The 22,554-nt window shown below is 37.7% G+C and overlaps 1 protein-coding gene across 1 annotated transcript in view; it reads left to right on the top strand.

Annotated features, from left to right (window-relative positions):
• The window catches only part of LOC107700305 (lipopolysaccharide-responsive and beige-like anchor protein), a 251,983-nt gene that overhangs the window by 102,555 nt on the left and 126,874 nt on the right, over positions 1-22,554 (top strand). Inside the window, exons 31-34 of the mRNA XM_016501927.1 lie at positions 4,447-4,525; positions 4,699-4,832; positions 5,858-5,919; positions 20,293-20,357. Coding sequence (XP_016357413.1) covers positions 4,447-4,525; positions 4,699-4,832; positions 5,858-5,919; positions 20,293-20,357 — 340 coding nt within the window. The remainder of the gene's footprint in view (positions 1-4,446; positions 4,526-4,698; positions 4,833-5,857; positions 5,920-20,292; positions 20,358-22,554) is intronic.

Below are 22,554 nucleotides of genomic sequence, written 5' to 3'. Positions count from 1 at the left end.
GGAGATGTTGTTCATGTATTTATGTCCTCATTTAGTGAGACGGCAGACGTTAATATCACCGGAAGCGTCACAAGCGATTCAGTACGAGTAGTAAACAAAACCGTGCGTCTGCGCAATTCATTAACACAGAGACACGCAGAATTCATATTTAAATAGTAGTTTTGCGGCTTAATATTTACACATACTAGTGGGAGTGGGAGCGGGCCGCCCCCCTAATATAAGGGCGGGGGAAACACTGTATATATATATATATATATATATATATACCATCTAGTTTTTTTTTTTTTATGAAGTGTCTTACGCTCACCAAGAGTGCATTTATTTGATCAGAAATACAGTAAAAACAGTAATATTGTCTAATATTATTACAAAAATACTATTTATTCCTGTGATCAAAGCTGAATTCTCAGCAGCCGTTATACCAGTCTTTAGTGTCACATAATCCTTCAGCAGGGCTTGACAATAAGGACTGCCCGATGGCCCGGGACCGGCGTGAAAGACACTTGGGACAGTTGACGAATTTGTCACTGAAAGTCATGAAAGTTTATCATTTGCACGTGCTTTTAAGCCTTAAAAATTCAAAGCGATTTTAAAGCATTCAAGCAAGACGCGAAAGACATTCAGTACTCGAGGGCTGTGCTCTGTGTGTGCAGTGCGCATTCTTGTGCTTGAACAGACAAATACATACAAAAGTATGTCAAAATAACTTTGTAGCTTTAACAATGATTAATCTGTATTTAATTTAAACAATGGAGTACAGATGCACCGGTCGACCAGCTATTTTTTGTTGCATTTTAGCCGATTTCTGTTCCGGGCTTGCACACAAACTGCACTGTAATCATTTTCCAAAATGTCATTTGTGTGGAAATATTACAAAGTGTGTAAACGGGCGTTAACAGAGGCCAGAGATGCTGAAGATGGACACAAGGAGGAGAAAATACTGTACAGGCAGAGCAAGATCACTGTTCACGATGCGCAAAGTATTGGAAGAAAATCCTAAATATTGATTTAGGGGTTTATATGAATGTATCTCTGAGGGGAAGTGACTGTCTTCAGAAAAGTTTAGATGGTATTTTCTTTTCATTTGCCTCTATAATGCATCTAAAGTAATGTTTAAGCGCAGCGCAGCGCAGCACTGCTTTGTTTACAGCGGCTACCAAAGAAACGGCGTATTACTGCTGTTCCATAAGCGCCACCTGCTGTCAGAAAGTGAATCTGCATCTCATTCAGCCCGTCTGCTGTTTTTCCTGAAGCATCATTTCATTTGTCTTTGTTCTATATATTAAATTGTGCTATTGCTTTGTAATTTGTTAATTTGTTCTTATTTACTGACTGTTCACTTGTCTTTAATAATGTTTGAACTTTATGTTTGCTGTTAGCTCATCTATTAGAATAAAAGATAACATGGGTCAAAAACTGATAACAGCAACTATTTAAATTTTTTTTGTGGCAGGGCCAGTGAAAATATTGGCAGGGCCAGTGCAAATTTGGGCAAGTAGAAAAATCCTTAGCTTTGAGCCCTGCTTCAGAAATCAAGAAATCAAATATTTTACACAAAAAAGTTTCATCTGCAGATATATGGTCTTGTTTAGGGATCTGTGCCTTTGTGCATACGGATATCTGACTGCTAAGTAGTGATTGTGTTTTTCAGCAATAGTGTGCAGCCTTAATTTACAGAGAAAAGAAGGTCAGGGAAAAATCTGTAGATGGTAAAATCTCCATACAAGTTATTTGTGCATTTTTCTTTTATTGTACTTGTTACTTTGCACTTTTTGTTAGAAAATGTTTATTTACTATTTATTCAAGTGTTTTAAGGTATCTAATATTTTGATACTTAATTTCCATGATCTAAATAAATATTCTTAAAAATTTAAAGTTTGTTGTCATTTGGAAGTGTGTAGGCCTTCTTGCATTATTATGCTGTTACATTATGATTATATATTCAGTGACATAAAATGGTCTTAAAATGACAATAACATCGCTTATTGCAATTATTTCTGGCGCAATATATCGCACAATAAAGTTATTATCGTGACAGGCCTACTCACACATATAGAGAAACGTGTCACAGATGATGCCTTAATGACAATTTGAAATCCTCATACATTGACCAAATCATGTTTTTCTAATCATATCAACAAGTTTGTGTGATGATTAGGGGCTGCATTTGAATTGTAGCCAACATCATCACCTCTGTCTAAAAATCATTGCGTCTATGAGATTTTCTTTTATTGTGAAACCAACATGTGCATGCACACACGATCCTTTGTGCGTGAAGGGATTGTTTTTAGTTCCCTTTAGCTTTTCGTGTTTTTGAAGTAGTGTACTCATGGGTCTATATCTCATGCTTGTAGTTTTAAGCTTGTCTGGATTTTTATGGTTCTCGTGTGTGTGTGTGTGTGTGTGTGTGTGTGTGTGTGTGTGTGTGATTTAGCGTCGCGTGTGTGTGTGTGTGTGTGTGTGTGTGTGTGTGTGTGTGTGTGTGTGTGTGTGTGTGTGTAAGGAGAGGGGCAGGTCCCAGCTGAATAGAGATAAGCTCATTTTCTCCGAGCTGTTTGAAGTGGCTACTTCATCTGCGAGCGTGAGTCTCTCCGCAGACGCACATGTTGGTGCTTAAAGAAACATTCCACACTGCTGCAAGAGTTATCCCTGGCCTGAGACCCCACGTGTGTGTGTGTAGAGATATTAGCGTATGCAGATTTATTGTGGTGTGATATCCAGAGAGAGAGAGCATGGTCATGCCAAGACCTTCACTAGCCTATGTGACCCTCACGGGGGCAAGATGAAGTTTATTGGCATATAAGTATTAGTACACTAATCATAGCCACACACAGGGCTAATTAATTTATGGGCTGTTTCATCAGGAGTAGTGTAAGAGCTGCTCTAATGCTTATTTTACACGAATGCTAACGAGAGCAGAGCTATCATTCAGCGGAAGCTCCTTTCACATGGTGTCAGAGCTTCAACATACATCTTCGCTCTTGTCCTTTATATGACAGTGTTGTAGATAGCAGAAGGAAAGGGTGATTTTACCAGGTTGTTAGAAGCGCTGAATATCGTGGATAAGTGTCAAAACATTCACAATGATTTTACTGACTATATAACATTAAGGAACTTTGTGAATATTGTGATTTATTTTAATGCTTTTAAGTGTCATTAGACAAATTTAACAATCCTTTCTCGTCTTGCGAGTGAAACTGATTACATAGATGTGTTAATAGAGTCTCTGCTTAAACGTAAGTAGCATAAATGGTTCTGAAGTGTTCATCACTTCAGATTGTCTGTATTAGGTGATCAATTCATGATTCAGATTCTGATTCAGTGATTCATTTGCATTTTCACATGCATTAATGGTCTTATCTTTTGGTAAAATTGTAATGGTAATTAATGGTAATATTTTTGGTAAAAATATACTACCGTTCCAACGTTTTTTTTTAATGTTTTTGAATATCTCTCATGCTCATCAAAGTTGCATTTATTTGACCATAAATAAATGGATGAATGAATGAATAAAAAAGAAAAATAAATAACTAAATAAAAATGTACATACAGTAAAATAGTAATATTATGAATATTATTATGACATAATTATTATAATATAATTTTCTTATTATTACCATTAATCTTGAATACAGTTGCGCTGCTTAATATTTTTGTGGAAATCTTGATTTCTTTGATGAATAGTATGTTGAGTTGAGTTGAGTTTATTTGACACAAAAAGTAGCAATTCACTGTTACAACCTTCTTGTCAAGGATAACACAATAAAGTTACAGTAACTTAAAGAACTCAAAAGAACAGCATTTATTTGAAATAGAAATCCTTTGTAACATTATAAGTAACTTTTGATCAGTTTAATGTATCCTTGCTGAATAAAAGTATTAATTTCTTACTGACCTCAAACTTTTGAACAGCAATGAATATGGCTGTATATATTATATATTAAATATACTTCTCATGTGCGTTAAAAAACAGTACATTGATTATTTTGAACTAGATTTTAACTGTATTTCCTTGCATAAAATATTGTAAATCTACTGCAGTTGGCTACAGTGCCTGTTTTAATTGAACTAAATGGGAAAAACAATTACTGACAGACTAATATGTTTTATAAACAATATCAATATTGATTAGTTTTGTTTCCAGAAAAAGCAGCTAAAAACCTATGTAATGCAGTACAGATATTTACATAGTTTTTTATATTATTATTTACATAATTCTTTTGTCAAGATGATGATAATGTCAAAATGATCTGTCTCCAGTCTCTCTATATCGCTGGTATAAGCATTTGTAGTAAAATGATTTACAGTCATAACACCCAGCTCTAATCTGTCGAATTAGTGAAGGTTCATTCACGGAACATGTGCTTGTTTTAGCTTAATGCATCTGTTTTGTTTGGCGTGCATGTATTTGGGTAACGAGTTGTTTACTGGCTGTATTCTCTGCAGGAGGAACCTCCACCAGCTCCAACCTGCCATCTGTCCCTGCTTTACCCCCAGTGACCCAGAGCTCCACCCCCAACATGAGGTCTCTGCTTTAAACTCAAATCTCACGCTGTATCATAAGCAAGCTATAGCTTTAGATATATTTTTCAGAATGCGTTCTTTAAAGCATGATTTGATTTAATGACCTGCTGTTTTTAAAGTTATTTCAGTCACAGTCTGTGCAATATTTACAAGTGTGTTTGTGTGTGTTTTCAGTATCTCAGAGAGGTTGGAACATGCTCTGGAGAAGGCAGCTCCTTTACTCCGAGAGATTTTTGTGGATTTCGCACCGTTCCTCTCTCGCACACTGCTGGGCAGTCACGGACAGGAGCTGCTCATCGAGGGCACCAGTGAGCTACTGTTCTACTCTTATTACTGACATTTGTGGAATAATCCACACAAATGCAGTCACACTAAAGGCCTGCAGTCTGTTTAACGGTTTAAAGTGAGGTTTACATCATTGTTTACATCATCACACGGAGACATCTCATCACTCACACCCCCTCTCTCACCTCTAACCAAATTTAAGTAGCAAATGTGGCTGGAAGTATCTTTTAACTCAATGATTATAATAGCAGTGTTCTTTTATAGAGCACAGGGTCAGAGGCCAACAGACTCATACGAGCGTCCACTGCCTCCCAGAGAAATGAAACGCTGATTGATAGCTGACTTTGGAGAGCCACTTAAAACAAAAATGCTTCCTTCCTTCCTCTTCCTCCAGCTTCCTATGTGTTCTCATCTTTAGCTTTCATGTTAAATCTCTCGAGCGCGTTCTGCTTATCTAGTTCCCTAGCAGCTTCTTTAAAGCTGTATTTCAGATCAATAGAACATACGCTCACCATATTTAGTCTGATGTAATACAAGGCTCAAACATGTATTAGTTTACAGTAGCATCATGTAGGTTCATGAAGGTCATCAATACTCTTTGACCCCTCAAGATGGTGCAGAATCAGACCACTCTCAAATGTGAGTGTGTCAGCAAAACAGACCCTAAAGAATTAAATGTTTTTAATGCTGAGGAATTTATTTCCCTCAATACATTTGATGCAAGAAATCTCATAAAACAGAATTAGAAGGGTTCAGCCTGGTGTTTATTAGTAAGTGAGGGAAGAAAACATTTGTGTTTGCCAAATTATTTTCAATATGTATGAAATCCAGGTGGGTCTATGCAAAAGTCAAATAATTAGCAGTATTTTTACAGTGGTATGTAATTATTAGTATATAGCGACCGATCAGCTATTTCAGTACTCTATCGTTAGCTGGTAATTATCACAAATTAATAGATTTGTTATGTTAGGGTTAAAATCTTAATTATCAGTAAGGGTTAAAAGTTTTCACCTATTAAAGCTGAAATGCAATCTGTTTTTCTCTGCAGGTCTTGTGTGCATGAAGTCCAGCAGTTCTGTGGTTGAACTGGTCATGCTGCTGTGTTCTCAGGTAAGTCATTCCTCCATCCCTCCTCCACTTGTTCTTTTCCCCCCATTCTCTTCTTTACTGTTAATAAATCCATTGTTGCAGTGTTATCTTCACACTGCCAGCATGATTCCTGTCTTACTAAGCTCTGAGTATAGACAGAAGTCCAGAAAAATGGCCAGGGAAACCCTTCTTAATGCTGTTGATATGAGTTGAAAGGTCAGGGGTCTTGACCCAATGTAACGGTCTTGGTCATGTAGCCAGTCACAGAGGATAATGCAACATTGATAGTGTTTTGTGATTGATTGGCCTCCCCATCGGGTTTTGCCGAGAGTATTTAACGCAGGTAAGATGAAGGCTTAATAGCCGAGCTCTGTGTGTGTGTGTGTGTGTTCTTTGCTATAGTTTGGGAAAGAAATTGTCCCCAAAAGTGATCTAAAGCTGACCAGTCCTCCCTTTGGAGACATTCGAAGACATCCTTACTTTGAAAATGGATTCATAAATAATGTGAATGCTGTTTTTGTTTATTTTCTTTTTTCAAACTAGGTATTGCAGGAAAGTTCAGAGAAAAATGTAATGTAAAAATCTATATATCTACTGTACTATATATATATATACACACACACACACACACACACACACACACATACACACACATTAAGTCAGGGCTACTACAGGTTTTCAGTGACAATCATTTTGTTTGGTTTACATACAAATGAGTAATACACATAACCAAGGACTCGTTGCCTCTTTCTTCGGTGTTTTTATTTTCAGAAATAAAGCTCTTGTCCTCCTATAACCCTCTCTGAAGGTAATCCAGAGGGATCAGGCATCAGACGGGGCGTCAGGGGCCGCATATATTTGCAGGCGTGAGGTGGGGGTCCCTCTGTGAACCCAAACATCTAGAAAAGAGAGAATAAATGACATGCTCTAATGCACCTATTTGTCATATCTGTCACGCTGTTGTGTAATGCTAATCTAATCAAAGGGGAGTATTTGGGTTCTGCCTGCCTCCACTGGAAAAAAGCCTCCGGCCCAAACCCCGTTCCAGCGGTGGCACATTGCAGGCCCTGCGCTGCAACGAAAAGGCTGCGTTGCTGCTGATTACTTAAATAAATCATCCCGACTAAATTCTCTTTAGAGCTGATGCAAATGTAATTTTATTGTGTGGGGAGAAACCGTGGAAAAGGCGACAAAGCTCAAATGAGGTCTTGAGCCCTGTTTACCCCCAGTTAAATTACACAGTCTGTTGTAGGGGGTTAATTTTGTTTTATGAATGTGGAAGATTTTTTCTTTCTCTTATTTGGGAAACAGAGAGCTGTCTGGAAGAACTTTAGGGTCTCCCATTGATCCTGTGGTTAATCAGGAGATCCCTGCACAGGAAATGCTGTTGTCGTAGACAGGAAGTGAAGCAGTGTATTTTCTGACAGAATAGGCAATAAGTATGGGAGGATGTTGATGGATTCAGTTTCGTTTGCTTGCATTTCCTTCTCATCCCAAAATAGAATCCAGGTGGATATGGTACCGTCTGCACAGATTTTCTAATTAATATCTATGGTACAAGATGGAGTAGGTTTAGGGCTAGAGGTCAAAGGTTAGGGTCATAGACTAGTTTTTAATCACTCAGGATCAGGAGGGCTGCTCTGCTGTTAGACAGCGATTCTTAACTGCAATTTTATTGCATTTCTCTGAAACGAATCCCTTTATTCCCAACACAGGATCAATTTTCATCATCTTCTATAAGCCTATTGTGGTTTATCGCTTTTCACTTATATGTGTTTTATTGATAGTTGTATAGAGCTACGTTAGACATATGCGACTTTTAATATACCTTTGTATTCTATTTTTATTCAATTTTTCCAGCGCTTTGTTCTTTTTATAAATATGCATGTGAAAGTATGCAGTGTTGCAAATAATACCACAGTGACTGTAATGAATGAGTGTTGACTTCTTCTTTATTTCTGATTTTATTTATGTATTTATATTAGTGCTGTCAATCGATAAAAAAAACGAATTAATCACACGGTTTTTCTTAAATTAATCGCGATTAATCCCACCTAACATTAAAGTTTTTAAATATACTTTTATATTGCAATAATTTCACATTCATTCACTTCAAATTAATGTAGAAACTAGGGATGCACCGATATGAAAATTTTAAAAGGCTGCAAACGAACAGCGCGCATCTGAAGTGTCTCTGAAGGAAATAATGCATTATTTATCGGCTTTAAGATATCGGCCAAATTTTCTTATCGGGCCGATACCGATAACAGAAAAAAGGAGCATTTATCGGCTGATACCGATATGGTGGCCGATATATCGTGCATTCCTAGTAGAAACAACATAAAGACAGTATTTTTTAAATACTTGTTTACTGGCATCTTTTATGACTGAAGGCGAGTATCACAGATAACAATACTACTGATGTCTGTAGGAAATATTTTTTTTCCCCTAATATTTAACCATTGACTATAGCCATTCAACATTACAGTATAATTGAGAGCTATTAATTTTAAGATTTTAACAGCTGGGTTATTGGGGTTTTTGACTGCTTTAAGAGCTGCCGCTGCTGAACATGACGCGAATCTGACACACATCATATTTTCTCACAACTCTTTACTTTTCTGACCCGCTTCAGGTCTTAAAGTCTCTATAATGAGCTGACGAGTTGAATCGGGTGTGTTAGATGAGGGAGACAGTGCTGCTGCTCCAGGACAGTTTGGAAAACCACTGCATTTCAGAGACATGTTCTTAAATGGGACTCATGTATAACAAATGCATGCATGCACAGTTTTAAGGCAGCTTCAGTTGCCTTTTTGGTAACTTCATGACTTAACTGACAACATAACTATGACATTGCATGCTTGTGGTTTCATTTGCGCTTTAATATGAAATTATATACAGCACGCGCCACTGCATTTGTGTGTGCAATTGAAGAGCACATGCTACGAGCACATTATAACGGCTGACAGGACAGGAAAATGCGTTTTTACTGACACATGGCCTGACAGCATCTCATCTGACCGCTGTTCACAGTTGTTCTGCTGAAGCTCCTCATCTTTTCCATGCTCGTTTGACTCGTGTCCGGCGCTGAGGTGAAGTTGGAGTGCGCGTCTGAAAAGTCTCCCGTTTGATGACGATTTGCGTCTAAATAAACACAATTCTTATCAAGAAAAATGAGACAACGGCAGTTGTGAGTGGGGTGGCCAACCCTAGCTCCGCCCCTGCGTTAAATATTTTTAATAACGCGTTAAACTGAAAAAATGTATCGCATGCGTTAACACGTTAATTTTGACAGCACGAATTTATATATATTTATGTGTGTGTATATAGTCATAATTAATAATATATATACTTGTTATATGTTAACAATAAAATACTGTGATAGAATCACTTAGTTTGCCACACCATTGTCTTAAATCAGTTCATTTGCATGGATAAGTTAATTTGCATAGAATGGTAGTTCCACAACAAAAATGATGGTTTAGACAAATTTACAGCTTAAATACATTTTCATGATTTAGCGTGCAATAAATGCTGGACAAAATCATGGCCTTCACATATCGGTCTTTAAACCTTTTAAACCCTCTTTAAAGAAATTGATGCTTATAATAAATTATTTTTTATTGATATAAATTAAAGGGGTCATATGATGCGATTTCAAGTTTATTCTGTTACACCAAATACACAAAATAATGATCTTTAAAAAAGCATCATATGACCCCTTTAATAAATTACTTTGTGTGGTAAAATTATGCCACAAATGATGTTGATTGAGCTCAACTTGCATTGAACATTCCTTCAATATTTTCAACTAAAGCAGAAAGAGTAGAGCAGAAGGCTAAAGGAGAATGAATGTGGGTGAGAGGAAAAAGAAAGGAGTGTAAAACAACAGCTATCAAAGCATCAGCTCCGTTCAGGAAATTGCCAGTGTTAGGGCTTCAGATTAGACCCTGCATATTACATGAAGATCATCTTTGAGTGTCCTCATCTTGCCATTCAAGGCATCCACGTAAAAGCCTTGTGTTTCACCCGTCCTAATTCTCTTTGACAGCCAACACACACACACACACACACTGTCTAACTGAAAAAGATATACCACCAGCTGTTGTGCTAGAGAATATCACTTAAAAAGGTTTCCGCTTTTCAATAAATAATGCCGCCCGCATTGAGACACTCTGACGAGGAGCAAAAGCTACTGTTCGGTTCATATAGTTGTTGTGGATTTGATTCTAGATAAGTTTGTCCAGCTGAAAATATATGCAAAAAGAACCTATTGTTAAATGCTACTTTATGTAAGCGTCAGAAAAGCAATTGCAAACTGCTCTCAGATCGGAGTTGATTTGGAAATCATCTCATCTGTCTGCTTGACAGTGGCCTCCTGTCAGATATATATGGGAGTCGGGCAGCCGTGTTTCCCTATATCACCCATTACTGCTCAGACCTTGTGTCAGGTCATCTATTCTTTAAGACATTTATCTTCTGAATGCCTCACATGATGGAAAGGCTGAGGTGCAAGAGCAAGAAACAGCATCTTCAGGCGTGTTTGCGAGAGGCCTGAGTTTGTATTCTCTGTTTTCGGTACAATATGATTTTTTTCCTTTCATGTATTTAGATCATAAGCTGGCTAAAGAAATGTTTTGTTTCTCTCCTTACTTTGATCACCATCGTTTCACATCTGCTGTCCCGATATTGTTGATTATCCTAACCAGGGTGTCTTTAATGTAGAGTTAACCTGTTAAACAGATGGGCACCTTCGTCAGTCAATACATACTGGAGACACTGACTTCCCCCTGAGCACTTGGCATTTCTTAACCTCTGACCTTTAGGAAGAGGATGGAGAGTGGCCAGTGGCTCAAGAGTTTAACCCCATGGAGTCCCAGTGACTCTTGGATCAATACTCGCAGGCAGAGCGAAAGAAAGAGAAATCGATCGGTCGACTGTCCAGTGAAAGCCTAATCGCTGGCTGTTCACCGGATCTCTTCATCATTTCACAGTTGCGCAGTCTCTGTGTCTGAAACAACACCAGTTCATGAGATGTTATTAAAATAGTTCTTATGTAATTGTTGCATTGATTTGGTTTTCCTCTGGCTTTACGAGTGTCATTAAACTGAAATGCTTCTTAATCCTGTGAGGGTTAAGAGTGAATTATTGGCACCTGTAAAGCATTCTCTACTTCACAGATTTATATGGAAAGATAATTGACGACGGGCCGTTGAGTTGAGTTGAGTAGAATATAATGCATTATTGGTGTGCATTATTTTCTAATAATTCAACAGACAATTATTTAATAGTCAATTATTCCGCTTATACTATGGTTACCACACCTCAAGACATTTGTCAGGTTTTTGTCCTTAAAAAGCTCTCGTGTGTAGGATTAATTTCTTATACATCTCACCCTACGCCTCCGTTGCTAATTCCAAAATGTAATTTTAGACCTAGCAACAGAGGCTTGAGCCGTTGATAGCAGACAAATGCAGTCAATAATGCTGTAATTAGACAGACAGAGAGAGAGAGATTAAGCCTGTGTGAATTACCTGAGTCTGTGCGTCTCTCGACAGTGTTCGGCAGCAGCGTCTCTACTAATAGCCAAACTGCAAGTTTATCTGCTTCAAGAACAGCGCTATTATTACCTTGCTAGTTAGAAATGTCATGTAGTTTTCTGTGTGCGTGTGTTTCCATGTGTGTGAGCGTTTGTGAGGGAGAAAGAGAGTATGTGTTTTCCGTACAAAATAAAATGTAATTTTGTGGCAAAACATGGAAATCGTTTTTATCTTGTTGTTTACTATATGTATTTGCTTGTTCAGTGTATTTGTGGGTTTGTAGGTTTGTAGGCTGTAAGGACTTTTGAAATAACTGAAACCATTTGTAATGCAATCAAGACCTGCCTGGAACTACTTTAGCCGTGCGTTTCCCTGAAAATAATTGCACACCTTAGAATGTTCGTCAGCCAATCAGATTCAAGCATTCAAAAGCCCCGTAGTGTAAGAGACTATAATTTATCGGATTATCTGTTCCGATATATCTGTTGCTCTATCTATTTTAGATGACTGCATTTCGGTTGAGTATGAGGTTTGGAAGCATATGTGTTTTGGTGTGCAGTGTGTTTGAATGACCAGTATCAATCACATTATATAAGTCACACTGGACTACAAGACAAAAATAACATAATATTCCATGAATTACTATATGTGACCCTGGACCACAAAACCAGTCTTAAGTCGCTTGAGTATATTTTTAGCAATAGCCAAAAAAACATTGTATGGGTCAAAATTATCGATTTTTCTTTTATGCCAAAAATCATTAGGATATTAAGTAAAGATCATGTTCCATGAAAATATTTTGTAAATTTCCTACCGTAAATATATCAAAACTTAATTTTTGATTAGTAATATGCATTGCTAAGAACTTAATTTGGACAACTTTAAAGGCGATTTTCTCAATATTTAGATTTTTTTGCACCCTCAGATTCCAGATTTTCAAATAGTTGTATCTCGGCCAAATATTGTCCTGTCCTAACAAACCATACATCAATGGAAAGCTTATTTATTCAGCTTTCAGATGATTTATAAATCTCAATTTAAAAAAATTTACCCTTATGACTGGTTTTGTGATCCAGGGTCACAAATGATTGGTTTGTTGTACCTTACTTGCCTAAGAGTAGTTTGACTTACTGCACCTGAAAAAAGATTCAATGCAAACTCAAAACTGGCCTTTAAAAATGTAAGAGCTATTCAGGGACATCGCCAGCATGCGCTTGAAGTTCAGTGCGGACTGGTTTGTCTCATGTAGTCCTGCCATTTTTAACTTTGTACGTTCCATAAACGTCGCAGAAGTGAAGAGGAATGTGGTTGAACCTGAGGTTGAATCTCTCTCCCTCCCCATCTCGCAGTCGGACCTGGACCCCGCTGAGAGGCTTAACACATACGCAAGGTTCAAGCGCAGGCCCAGGCCACGTGTTGTCTTTCCCCCTCTCCATCTTCCTCTCTCCTCGACCCCAGACAACAACCCACTAGGGTCTCCGTGCCGGTGGAGAACTTTGCTCTCAGCCTTCTTTGAACACAGGGCTCCGTGGAGGCCCAGAGAAAACACACTAACACCAACTGGCACTTAATTCTGCCGGCGCCCTGCCGATGCGAGCTATGCGTCCGGAGAGAGGGCTCTTCCTGGCAGGAAGTGAGAGGGAACAGACTTGAGTGACTTTTAATTCACTCTCTGACTGCAATATCGTTGGTTGGGAAAGAGACATATTATTGAGGCAATTTTTTTTTTTTTTTTTTTATGGTGCCAAGAGAAGTGCTTGGTATTTTTTCTTTAACTGTTGAAGAACCTGATAGTAGGTTGATGGTGCTCTGGTATACATCATTCAGAAATCTCTTTCCTAACATACCTTCTTTGTGTCACTATTTACATATGTGACCCTGGACCACAAAACCAGTCTTAAGTCGCTTGGGTATATTTGTAGCAATAGCCAAAAAAACATTGTATGGGTCAAAATGATAGATTTTTCTTTTATGCCAAAAATCATTAGGATATTAAGGAAAGATCATGTTCCATGAAGATATTTTGTAAATCTCCTACTGTAAATATATCAACTTAATTTTTGATTAATAATATGCATTGCTAAGAACTTAATTTGGACAACTTTAAAGGCGATTTTCTCAATCTTGGGAAAAATGGAAAGCTTATTTATTCATCTTTCAGATTATGTATAAACCTCAATTTCAAAAAATGTACCCTTATGACTGGTTTTGTGGTCCAGGGTCACATATGTGGATACGTGTATTAAAGGGGTCATATGATGCTGCTAAAAAGAACATTATTTTGTGTATTTGGTGTAACGAAATGTGTTTATGCGGTTTAAGGTTCAAAAAACACATTATTTTCCACATACTGTACATTGTTTCTCCTCTATGCCCCGCCTTTCTGAAACGTGTCGATTTTTACAAAGCTCATCGGTCTGAAAGCGAGGTGTGCTCTGATTGGCCAGCTATCCAGTGCGTTGTGATTGGCCGAATACCTCAAGCATGTGACAGAAATGTTACGCCCCTTACCATATTGTGATGCCGTGTCCGGCCGGAGCGACGAGACAAAAACATTAAAATTATAAACGAGGCATTTCTTGTATCCAGTGGGGACATAATTACGGATTATAATGACTTATACTGTCTTTTTACGCGTTGCATTGCATCGCGCCGCGTAAACATAAAACCATGTCTGCATAGTGTTGTAAATACAACTTAACCACTGATTTCTAGTCGTGTCCTCTTTTGGAAGGCCAACAAAGTAGTTTCACTTTCACAACGAAACACAGCTTCACACAGCGTGTGAAGGCTAGAGTGAGCGGCAGCCGGCAGGCTTGCGGCAACCACATGTGACGACCCCGGGCTGGACTCCGCTTCGTCCACGGTGAAAGCCGATCTGGCGATCCACAGCGCGAAGTTGATGTATTTCCTCAGCGACCAGCACAGATCAGCTCCAGGCATGACGAAGCAGATATCGTCCTCTTTTGGAAGGCCAAACAAAGTAGTTTCGCTTTCACAACGAAACACACAGCGTCTTCACGACATGGCGGCGGCAACAACAATACTACAGCGAGAATAAAAGTTACGCCTTCTTTCTTTGCGTGAACATTTGGGCGGCGTTATGCAAATCTTCCCACATCGTGACGTAGATGTGGGGGTATGTTAGAACGAGCCGTTTTAGGTAGGCATGGTTGACTCTTAACTTTTATAAAGAATATCTCTTTGGATTTGAGACTTTAGTCTTTGCAACTTTACAGATCTTCTTTATGCATCAAGAGCTTGTAACACTCCAAAGAGAAAGGAAAAATTGAAATCCCATCACTGTGCATTCTCTCACCATGTGCCGAACATATAATAATCATTGTTTCTTTAGCCCAGAAAGGAAAACAACAAGATTTATGTTTGTTATTATCATTCCTGTCAAATTAGATTATTTCAGTCATCAGCCGCCTCCTAAACCTTCAGTAGAGAGAAACTTTTTTTTTGTTGTTGCAGTTTTTGGACATTCTTTTGACACCTCTAAGCCCAGCTCATTGTGAGGAAGCTTCTAATCACATCAGTGTATTTAACCGCAATCCTCTATGGCCGTTAAATGTAGTCAGAGTAAATATTTGCTCCCCTTGTAAAGTCCGCTTGTGTGGAGTGTCCTCACAGAAACACAGGATGGGATTGTGTGTTTGCTCTGGAAGAGATAACATCTGAGAACAAGCACAGGTCTTGTAGAGCGTTCGGCTTGTCACATCAGTGAATTAAGCTGTCTGGACCTGCTGTCAGATGCCATTTTGATATTACGATGAGCTGATTGAAGTGGACCTGAAGTTTTAGCACCTTAACATTCAACCATCTTGAAGGGCAATATTAAAATAATTAAAATTAAAAACAATTAAAAAAAAATCAAGAATAATATAATAATAATCAAAAATAATTATACATTTAAATAATAATAAAAAATAATTAAATTAAAAATTTTAAATAATTACATTCAAAATAATTACAAATAATCAAGAATAATATAATAATAAAAATAAATATATATTTAAATAATAATAAAAAAAAATTCAATAAAAAAAATTCAATAAATTAAAAATAATTTAAAATAATCAGGAATATTATAATTAATTACACAAACTGTTTTCTGGAAAAGAGAGATGAAACGGAAGGATTTTACTGCTCTGTATATTTTAAAATAATTTCACTGTCATGTGCAGATCATATAACAATAATGTTGTAATAAAATAAGGTGTAAAAATCATAATAAAAAAATCTAAATATATAAAAATCTCTACAATTGAAATCTGTAAAGAAAAAAGTTTTAATAATACATTTTAAAGATTGTAGAGATTAATTCTCTATTTTTCTAAGTAGCAAATTGGATAATTTGGGGGGATAACAAGAAAATACTCTGTTCCTAATGAATACAAGTGCAACAGACAGACAGGAAACCAGAAGTTTACAAGATAGAGAATAGGAAATTAAATGTGCTGACATTAAAAGTACTTATAGCCTTAGAGGTACGTATAGAAATCTTAAAATACACACAAAACCTGATGTGATCTCTTGCTCTAGGCCTAGTCAGGATTCTGGCCGCATAAATTTGAACATGCTGATCAAAAAGTTTATTCAGTGTCATTTTTTTTAAACCACAGCAAGCAGAGAATTACAGTAATAGATACTTTATGGAAACATTATTTTATAGTTTTTTTTGTTTTTGAACGTTAAGTATTTTTTAGGTTGAAATACTTTGCTGAATTCAGTTTTTTTTTAGATTTTAGATCTAGAATCTCTTTCCGTCGATCAAAGCTCTACAGTAGCCACTTTTCCGCCATAAATCGCCTTGTGCTCTGCGGACAAGCCGTAACGTAAACTTCTCCAGCTCGTTATGATCTGAAACAGCGCTCTTCCATGTGACGGATAATTTTTCTGTTTCATCTGAGCTTCAATCCCCCTGCCTGCAGAAAACAAACAAATACTTGTGATTATAACTGATGGCTTGGAAACTGGAGAGCGACTTGTTTATTTTCAGTGAACGAAGCCAAACGCTGGGCACATTTCCTCGTCTTGCCGTTGTGGATGAAGCAAAACGTTGCATTGTAGGTCTGCGTTGTTTCAGTTTTGTTTTAGTTTGAGGGTAATTGCGTTCTCTTAATCAGCAGTGATTAGGAAAGAATGGCCCGTTGGATGACTTCTTTAAGGAATCTAAAACATGGTGTTTGCGTGTCTCGGAAGAATAGTATTTTTGTTTTTTATTTAAAAAAATCAGTAAATCAAAGAATTAATTTAAAGCGTGTGTGGGGTGATGTTAAGCAATGTTTTTTTTTTTAATATGGGCACACAACATTAACACTGATTTTGTTTATGAATGTGTTCAGAATGTTAGTCTCACACACACACACATGCTCACACTATCACGATGCCACTAAGTTCTTTTTAAGAGCATCATCAGATCTCTCTCTCTCTTTCTCTCCATTCCCTTGGCCCTGTGTTACAGGCTTCAGTTTCCATCACATAGACTCATATGTACTGTAGCATAGATCTTTTCATCACTCAGAAACAATTACAGTATGACGGAACATAACTGCTCATGGTGCAGCATTATCTCAGTGCATTTTGTGGCTGATTAACCAGTTGTTTGGTGAAAAAGATGCAGGTAAATGTAAATGTTACAATAATAGTTCACCCAAAAATGAATCTTATACTCATCCTCAAACCTGTATGAGTTTCTTTCTTCTGTTGAACACAAAATAAGATATGTTGGGTACCAAAGTGCGTTGGTACTTCCTAAAAGAAATGCTATGGAAGTCAATGGCTACCAGCAGCTGTATGTATTTATTTATTTATTTATTTATGATTGATTAAAATATGTTGAGGATTCATTGATGTTGAGCAGGGGTGTCAAACTCAATTCCTGGAGGGCCAGAGCCCAGAGTTTTGCTCCTACACACATACCATGTAGTTTTCAAATAAGCCTGAAGGACTTGATTAGTCTGATCAGGTGTGTTTAATTAGGGGTGAATCTAAACTGCTGGGCTGCGGCCATCCAGGAATTGAGTTTGAGGAATACATTCATTTGTATGTATATTATGTCCATGATTTGTCAGAACTAACTGTTCTTGTTTTGATTCTTGAACAAATTTGTTTCGTGTTTTATAATCTCAAATAAAACAACAACAATAATAATAATAATAATGTTCTAAATCAGTAAAATTGTTTTTTTTCCCTCCTTGAATAAGAACTTAGTGAGAATTGACCAACCAACAAACAAACAAATAAATAAATGCATAACATTCCAATAGAACAAGAAAAAATACAATTATATTAAAGATGCTTTCTCTGGAAACTATTCCTTCGGTTTAAATTTATCAAAATAATGCAAAAATAAATTTATCTTGTTTTAAGGATGATTAGATATTTTTTTTACTGGAACACGATGATGTTGAGCTCTCAACCTCACATAACTTGTTTATACACCTGAGCTGCAATAAAAGTGAAACTGACATTTTACACGAGCGTGTTTGGATAGATTTGACCTTGAAGAAGTGTTCCCTATATGCTGCTCTTTGTTGTTTTATCGAGACTTGTAGGAAACGGCTCAATGATAAATGTCCTTGATGAAGAGTGTAAGACTGATTTGGATCAGTGGCTATCATTGGAGTTTATTTTTACGATACAAACTTTCCCAGGCACTGTTTGTAATAAAAGTCATATCCTATCTTAGGACACAATCCCGGTCTTGATGACATGAATGGATTGGCGTGAGTGGTAGCTGTGACGACAGGACCGGGGCAGAGGTGGCTGGGCTGTAGAAGCACCTCTCTTAGGTCAGGGTCAGAGTTGAAAGGTCACAAATGGCTGCCTGTATCCTCTCATCAGGTCAGAATGGAAACGGCATTGGATACCATAAAACCGTATCAGAGTCCTATCAGAATGACTGGTTGAAATCCAGTAAATGTCAGCCTTGTCCCCAACACACAGCACTGATCATTAAGGCTTTTTGCTTGGGGTCATTGCTTCCTTTAATTAAAGAATAATGCCTTTCCCTCACCCATCGAACATACGGTTATCTTTGTAGTGAAAATATATTTGTGTGTTTGGTCGATGACAGCTATTGAAGTGTTTAAGTGATTCTAGTACATGTGCAGGTTTTCTCAACAGTGTCATCTACTAAACTTTAGCTAGTTGAATGGTTAAAAAAAATAAAATTCTCATTTATTCCTCCATCCTGTCCCTTCAACTTATTTTCCTTTCTTATTCCACCATATTCCATAAACACTGTGTACAGCGCACAGTCAATTCCTAAATGAATTATTGATTCCAAATTTAAAGAAGTATAAAAAAGAAACAAATAAATGTCCCGTCTCTGCACATTTTTAAGCTTTACTTGAACTACTTACTTGAAAGTGTAACGTGTAAAAGTGTTCAGGAGAGCAGGGACTAACCAGACTCAGCTTTCTGTCTGAAAACTGATTTAACTGAATATAGGTACTCAAATATTTGAATGCTGGAGATACCAGAGTAAAATGCATCTAATCTGGGAATTAACAGCTGTACATGTGTACAAAGCCTCATTTACAGTTATTTCCATTTTAAATTCTTTTGATTTATTTTGGTCTCCGCCTCACTTTTCTTCATCTCCCATAGGATGGTGAAATTTTTCCTCCTTTATACTGTAAGCAAGTACATTTGCCCGGATTCATTTTCATTTATGACCCTAGGAATGGGCAGGGGATTAAAAATAAATCATCATCATGAAACTATTGCTTGTGTTGCACCTCAACCTAGACTTCAACCTAGCACTCTCTGTTGACCGAAACAAATGAGACAAGAGTCGCAGCGTTATGCTCCTGTCTCCCTGAGACAGTCTCTCTGTGAAAAGAGCCCTTGAGAATACACGAGCGACTTTGTACATACTCATGTTATTATTATTCTTGAGACGATCACAGGGAAGTGTTGAAAGGTTGGCGCAGCTGTGAAAAACGTCAGTGATTCGCTTTTTCTCCTAGGCTTGTTAAACATCACTGAAAGCTGTGGTTTCTGCAGTTGTTTAGACTAACACCTTTTACAGCAACCGGGTGAGACCTGTTAAAGTTTGTGAGCGGTGTGCTTGTTTAAATGCAATGTCTTGAATTGAGGATAGGATTTAAACATGTTAGATGACCGTTTTGGTTTCTTCCTCCCTCCCCCCAGTGATCCCTTCATCTGAACAGAGTTTGAACAGAGAACATGTCCTTTTGACAATAATTATTTAATTTAAAAGTATTTATTTTACTTTTTGGTAACATTTTAATAATAATTCATATTTTTTCAAGTGTAAAACAATACATTCTAAAAATGTAAAAGTAGTAAATAAATGCAGTTTTTTTATATGAAAAACATAAAAAACAATAAAAGTCAGTTACAAAAAAACACATACAAGTAGTGCATCTACAATGTAAAATTAATATAGGTTTCTGAAAGGCTCTCTGGAATGCTCGATTCTGATTTGTCAATCACATCGACCTGCATATAAAATTATATGGTCACTAAACTATTTATGAATTTTTCCCCTAACACCCAGTTTCTTACACTGTGCTAGTTCCACGTCTCTCTTATCACAAGGAACTGTCTTTCTTCTTAAATCATTTAATCAGTATTTCAAGTTTATTTATTTATTCAGCGATCAATGGGGTAATATAGTATACAGTCATTCAGTTATTATTACAAAATAAACCCTGACAGAATGATACTGAATCCTGGATGATACTGAAACTTGATGTCGGGGTTCATACTTCCATATCACTGACATGTGGATGTTTATTCTGATGAAACCCAACCTTCCCTTCTCTCCCTGTTGTATTAATTCCAAGAGTAAAGTCTCTTTTATTTCTCTCCACAGGAGTGGCAGAATTCCATCCAGAAGAACGCGGGCTTGGCCTTCATCGAGCTTGTGAACGAGGGCAGGTAATTATCTAATCCCGTCCTCTGACCCTTTGCTAGCAGCCTCCTCATTATCTCCCGGCCTACAACGGTCCGTGTGTATGATCAGATTCTGTTTGGGAGGAAATCAATGTAATGTGGAAAGGGGATCACCAGGGTGACCTGGAGTTCAAGGCGTCTGTCAATAACTTGGCTTGTTCCCGTGGGTTCCCATGTGTTTCTGAGAGGGCAGCAGCGCCTTAGTTTCTCGCCCACCTCTTGGGAAATCTTTCTCGTATCTTGCTGTTTTCAGACGGGTTTATGTATCATATGTAGGACTCTTTTACTCAGACTCCCTTTGGGATGGAAGGATCTGTCTTCAATTTCAAGCCCTTAGATCTTTCAGATGGCTCTCATTTCTATGTTAGCAATGGAAATTCATGTTAATGAATGCTGCCGTGCTGATGAGTGCTCCAGAAATGCTAATGAATGCAGTGATGCACTGAGGCTCCTCCACCTTCACTGCTGGCCATCTTTACAGCTTTTTCAAACATACAAGCTTTTCTTTTGGAAAGCAGGGTCAGGGTTGAGACAACATCTGGGACACCAGCACCTGTCATAGAGATGTCAGTGCAATCATTGTTATAAAATTGCACATCAAATATGTCATTATAATGTCTACTTTCAATACTGGAGTTTGTAACATTGTTTGAATTCTTACCTAGCCCAAAGAAAAGAACTAAAACGAGAACTATGGCAGTGCAGTGATTATATTAGGTGATAATTCCATTGTACTTGGATCAATTATGTGATTCTCATGTTTTCGTCCATATTCATTAATTTATTAAAAAATGCATAAAAATGTGCTTTAAACATACAATGACCTGCAACACCTCTTTTAATTTTATAATTTGTAATTTTATAAAATAATTGTATAATTATAATTTTGAGCGTAAAGTTAAAAAGTTGTCTGTGCTGATTTCATAATGATTAAAAACCTCTTAAAAAATTATGAAATTGTTGAAAAGAAAACCTTATAAAGATTTTTTTGTTGTTGTTTTTTTTAATGGCAAGGCAAGGTTAGGGCGGGTTGCAAAATGTCATGTGGTGCAACTCACCAATAATAATAATAATAATAAATTTATTATATAATACATTTATAATGTACTTTTCTCATACCCACAGCGTTACAAACAGTAAAAACAACTAAAACTATAAAAATTAAAGAAATAATACTGTACAAAAATACAGTAAAAGCTAACAACACCCTATTGAAAAGCTAATCAAATTAATCAAGATAAGCTATTTTAAAAAGATGGGTTTTTAACAGTTTCTTGAAAGTGCTTAATGCAAATGAGAAGGTGTGTGCGGGGTAACTAAGTCACAAAAGCCATTCCATGTACAACTTTATATTTTAGAGTGAGAGTTTTAAAATCAATGTGCAGTTTAACTGGAAGCTAATGCAAATAACAAAGCGCATCTGTAATAATGTGATTGTCACGATCACCAGCTGGAGTGCCCTTGATTGCCACCTTGGATCCTCAGCCTTCGTGTCCCCGTGCAGTTTTGTGACAGAAGACTTTGCCACTATAGATCCAGCAGTTGAGTTAGTAGGCAGCAAGCTCCGGTGGCCAAGTAGCTTGATAGACTGCGTATTCCAGCATGCCCTACACTGAGGATTGCGAGCCCAGTGTTTGTAGTGTCTTCCACTCCAGAGCCTATACATTGGTCTTGAAGCTAGTAAGGCAATGCCCAGGCAACCGAGACTGATGTCCAGTGTGGCGGACCCACCGCTGGCCATTTTGGGCTGCACACTGCTCTCTGGCCCATAAGTCTGCTCCAGAGCCCACACTAGTCCATGAATCCGTTCTAGAGCCCTCTCCAGTCCATGAGCCCGCTCAAGCCCCAGAGCTCAGTCCTGTGTTGGTGCCAGCCTGTGAGGTGCCACGGCCAAGAAAGTCATTCCTGAACTCTCTGAATGTCTCGTTATGGCCACAGGGGCCATTTCTAACCTCTCTGAGCCCTCTATCGTTCCGTCTGCTCTGCCTTGGTGGCCTTCAGATCCACCATGGTGGGTTCCAATTCTGTCTGAGCCATCTTGGTGGTCCTCTGCACCATCAGCTCCGCTGAAGTGGTCCTCCGCTCCATCGGCCCCACTGTGGGGATCTTCGGTCCCGCTTGCTCCACCCTTGTGGTCTTCTGCTCCTCCCAGGCTTCCAGCTCCACCGCCCCCACCCTGGTC

This window comes from Sinocyclocheilus anshuiensis, unplaced genomic scaffold (assembly GCF_001515605.1).
Source record: "Sinocyclocheilus anshuiensis isolate Anshui unplaced genomic scaffold, SAMN03320099.WGS_v1.1 scaffold326, whole genome shotgun sequence".
Classification (NCBI taxonomy): Eukaryota; Metazoa; Chordata; class Actinopteri; order Cypriniformes; family Cyprinidae; genus Sinocyclocheilus; species Sinocyclocheilus anshuiensis.
This window is presented reverse-complemented; position numbering and strand designations above follow the sequence as displayed.